Here is a 3,579-nt window from a genome sequence, read left to right as displayed (position 1 = left end):
TCATTATTGAAATAATTCTTTTTTTAATATTGAGCTTACCATTATCTAATTTTAATTTAAAAGTAAGCGATTTTACCGGACAAACTCATTAATTAAATACTATTAAAAACCAATCACAAAAATAGGAGGATAATCTATCCACCAGCTAACAATTAAAGATATGCATCAATAGCTTTCACGAACATATATTTGAAAAGTACATACAAGCAAAACTTGCATCGTGTCCTCGTATAAATATGTGATGGTTATATGTTGTGGTGTGTGGATAACTGGATATTACCTAGTTTTGTAGTTAAAGTTTGGTTAATACTTAAAATTTGAGACTGGATCTTGTGTACATGACCACATCAATATGGATATTTTTATGATAGCCTTTTTGAAAAAGGCTACCTTAGAAAATTAATATGAGTCATGAATTTGTCCATGCCAGCAAATTTTTTTTTTTTTTTATAGAGGAAAGGAAATACTAAGGTGGATCCCAAGATTTGGGCCACCCTAAAGCATCCTTACGGATGATTAAAGCAAAAGGTAAATCAGGAACATCAAACCAGTAGGTGGTGAGAGCCGTCACTTGCCCACGATGCGCCATCCAGTCAACAGCCATATTTGCTTCCCTGAAAACATGATAAATTTGAACCTCATCAAAATTAGCAAGTTCCTTTTCTGTATCTAAGATAATGGACTTGATTATCCAAGGGATTTTCCACAGTTTTCTAATTGAATTGATGACAACCAAGTTATCACCTTCAACAATAATATTTGAAATACCCAGGGACTTAGCTCCTCTAATACCTTCCTGCAACCCCTTGGCCTCTGCCAACAGAATGGAGTCTGAATTATCAAGACTCCCAGCCCCACACAGCATTTTTTCCTTCCTCATCTCTAATGACAAACCCAAAAGCCGCTTGACCATTGGGTAGTTTAGACCCATCAAAATTCATCTTACAAAACCCCCGGGGAGGGGGGGGACCAAGTAGCATTGGTTCGCATCATCGATTTCTGACGGGGCCTAGACAAAGGATTTAGCTGAGAATCAAGGTCAGAAAGCATATTACTTTCAGAACGCAGATTTGACACATAGTTTTTTATCATCATACTTGCTTTTCTAGGAGATATACTCACATACTCTATATTAATTAGTAATATGCGAATACGTATTTAAAGCAATTTTTTTTAATAACTAAATTAGAAGTCGGCCAAAACATCAATCATTTCATAATTTAATAAAATTCTTGATGCAACTCTTTGCATATATTACAAGAAATAATCACCTAATCCCATTCTAAAATCCATATAACAAATTTTGGCATTCGTATTAAACTTAAAGACTGAAATTAAATTTTATAATTTACGAAATTAGTCTATGTTATCAAATATTATTAAATTTAAATACTGAAAATAAAATTAATAATTTTCGAAATCTGTTCATAATTTAGAAATTACTAATTTGTGAAATTACTTTATTTTAACTCTTAATTATTTTCCAAATGTAGCATAGGTTGATATTAAAACCCTTTAATTAGTTTATAACTTATAATATAATAAATTGTTATTTTAACTCTTAATTATTTTCTCATAAAATATTTTTTTTGGCATGATAATATTGTAGAAGAAGATGGCCATAAAAGATCTGAAATGATTTATTTTCGTAAATGAATTTTTTTTTTTGTTGCATAGAATGATAATATTGTTGAAGTAAATTATCATATTTTTTAATCGATTATAAACTAATTTTCATATCTTATAAATTTTATTTCATAGATTATAATTGATATTTTTGTACATCATATCAAATTAATTTCAGAATTTATAGAGTATAATTTAGGAAATTATAACTATTTTTGAAAAGTCAAAACTGCTTAAATATAAGTACATAATAGGAATTAATATACCATATTTGATTTTATCTATAGTATTTAGCCATAAATAGCATACTATTGATGTGTATAAATATGTGGATCACATTAAAGTATTATGATAGCCATTTCTTAAGAATACTATTGTAAGATTCTCACATCACTATTATGTTTCTCTCTGAAAACAACAAAAAAAAAAATCTATGTTATCTAATTGTTATGTGATGTAGCTATAATAATTTGACTTTTATATTATTAATATATTTCTCTTTTCTTTGAGAGATATCAAACCAAACATTATTATGTAATTTTATGTTTGTCTCAGAATAATTTTAGGTTTTTGAATTATCATATTTTTCTACACCTTTTTTAGTATAGATAATTAAAAACGATACTACCATATTTATGCACTGAAAAATGCTCTCTTCGTTTCTATTTGTTCTTCCTGTTTAGAATCTTGCTGACACTATGCACAATTGGAAAGAATCTTCTAAATTATTGTTAACATATGATAAAAAAATTATAATTATGCGGGGTCAATGTTACTACTTTAAGATCAAAAACGTATATTGACAAACGTAAAAATCAAAATAAGAAGAATAAAAGGAAACGACAATGAGTATAAGTCAAAACTAAAACAAGTAGTAACATACCGAGCGAGAATTATTGGACACTCGCGTCAACAGGTTCGTTATCACGCCACTTCTCAGCTTGCAACTTTGCAAGTACGAGTCGCATTTGATAATAACATGGGAGATATGCAAGTAAAACACGTCTTCAAATAACATTCGGCATTATATGATCTAATTAGCGTACTACTAGGTCCTTCACCTACCCTTTTAGATAGGAGTACAAGTAGTAACGTTGAACCAAACTTAATGCATGTTAACACCAGCAAATGTAAAACTTTATATATGTAATTAATTTAGGATAATATATGTTTGACTTAAAAATAAAAAAAGGGGATAATAGAAAGCAATCAAGCATAAGTGCATTGTTATCCTAGTAAACTTACGCATTAACATGTTCATGCATTGTAAACATATGACGAATCAGCTAAAGGTGGTAGCAGGAGTTTAAGGAACTTTTGGTTTAAAGCAAGGTAATCTTAATTCTTAAGGTATCAGGAAATGGGTTAAAATTATATAAAAGTTAATTAAGCTTGAAATTTAGTAGAAACCTGAAGGGAAAATAGTGGTCGAAAAGTCTCAATAATATATCAATACATACAAAAAATGAGCATGCCAATAATATCCATATACAACACATCGCATACCAATTACTATGTCGACAGCACCACCAACTCAGATGGTTACTCCTAATTATATCATCATTTATTAAGAATAACATACAGCATAATTAATCAAGCTAGAAGCAGCCATCTCCTTTTACGATAATACCATCAATATCAAATATACTTCTATGAGCTAAACTTTGAAAACGACCCCGTTTCTTTTTTTTTCCCGCAATCTATCTATACCAATACATTAAAAAGGTGTTTTTAATCAAGGAACGATGTTACGTGGCGCTCTCTCTTATGTTGTTTTACTACACTTGATTTATATAGAACAACATAAAAAAGTAAATACATTGTATAGAAATTGACCCCATAACTTCAAGTGTATTTACTAAAAGTATTAATACCATTAACCAAACGACGTTACGATCTTCCTAGGAACATTTCGGGAGAAAATATCACCAGGCCCGGAAAAGTCCAAAAATG

General features: G+C 29.7%; 1 protein-coding gene across 1 annotated transcript; it reads right to left on the bottom strand.

Moving 5' to 3' along the window:
- Positions 1-466: 466 nt before the first annotated feature.
- LOC104895307 (uncharacterized) lies at positions 467-913 on the bottom strand. The gene has a single exon (XM_010681773.1). The coding sequence runs from the start codon at positions 911-913 to the stop codon at positions 467-469; it is 447 nt and encodes a 148-aa protein (XP_010680075.1).
- Positions 914-3,579: the final 2,666 nt, after the last annotated feature.

Source organism: Beta vulgaris, chromosome 6 (assembly GCF_026745355.1).
Source record: "Beta vulgaris subsp. vulgaris cultivar EL10 chromosome 6, EL10.2, whole genome shotgun sequence".
Classification (NCBI taxonomy): domain Eukaryota; kingdom Viridiplantae; phylum Streptophyta; class Magnoliopsida; order Caryophyllales; family Amaranthaceae; genus Beta; species Beta vulgaris.
This window is presented reverse-complemented; position numbering and strand designations above follow the sequence as displayed.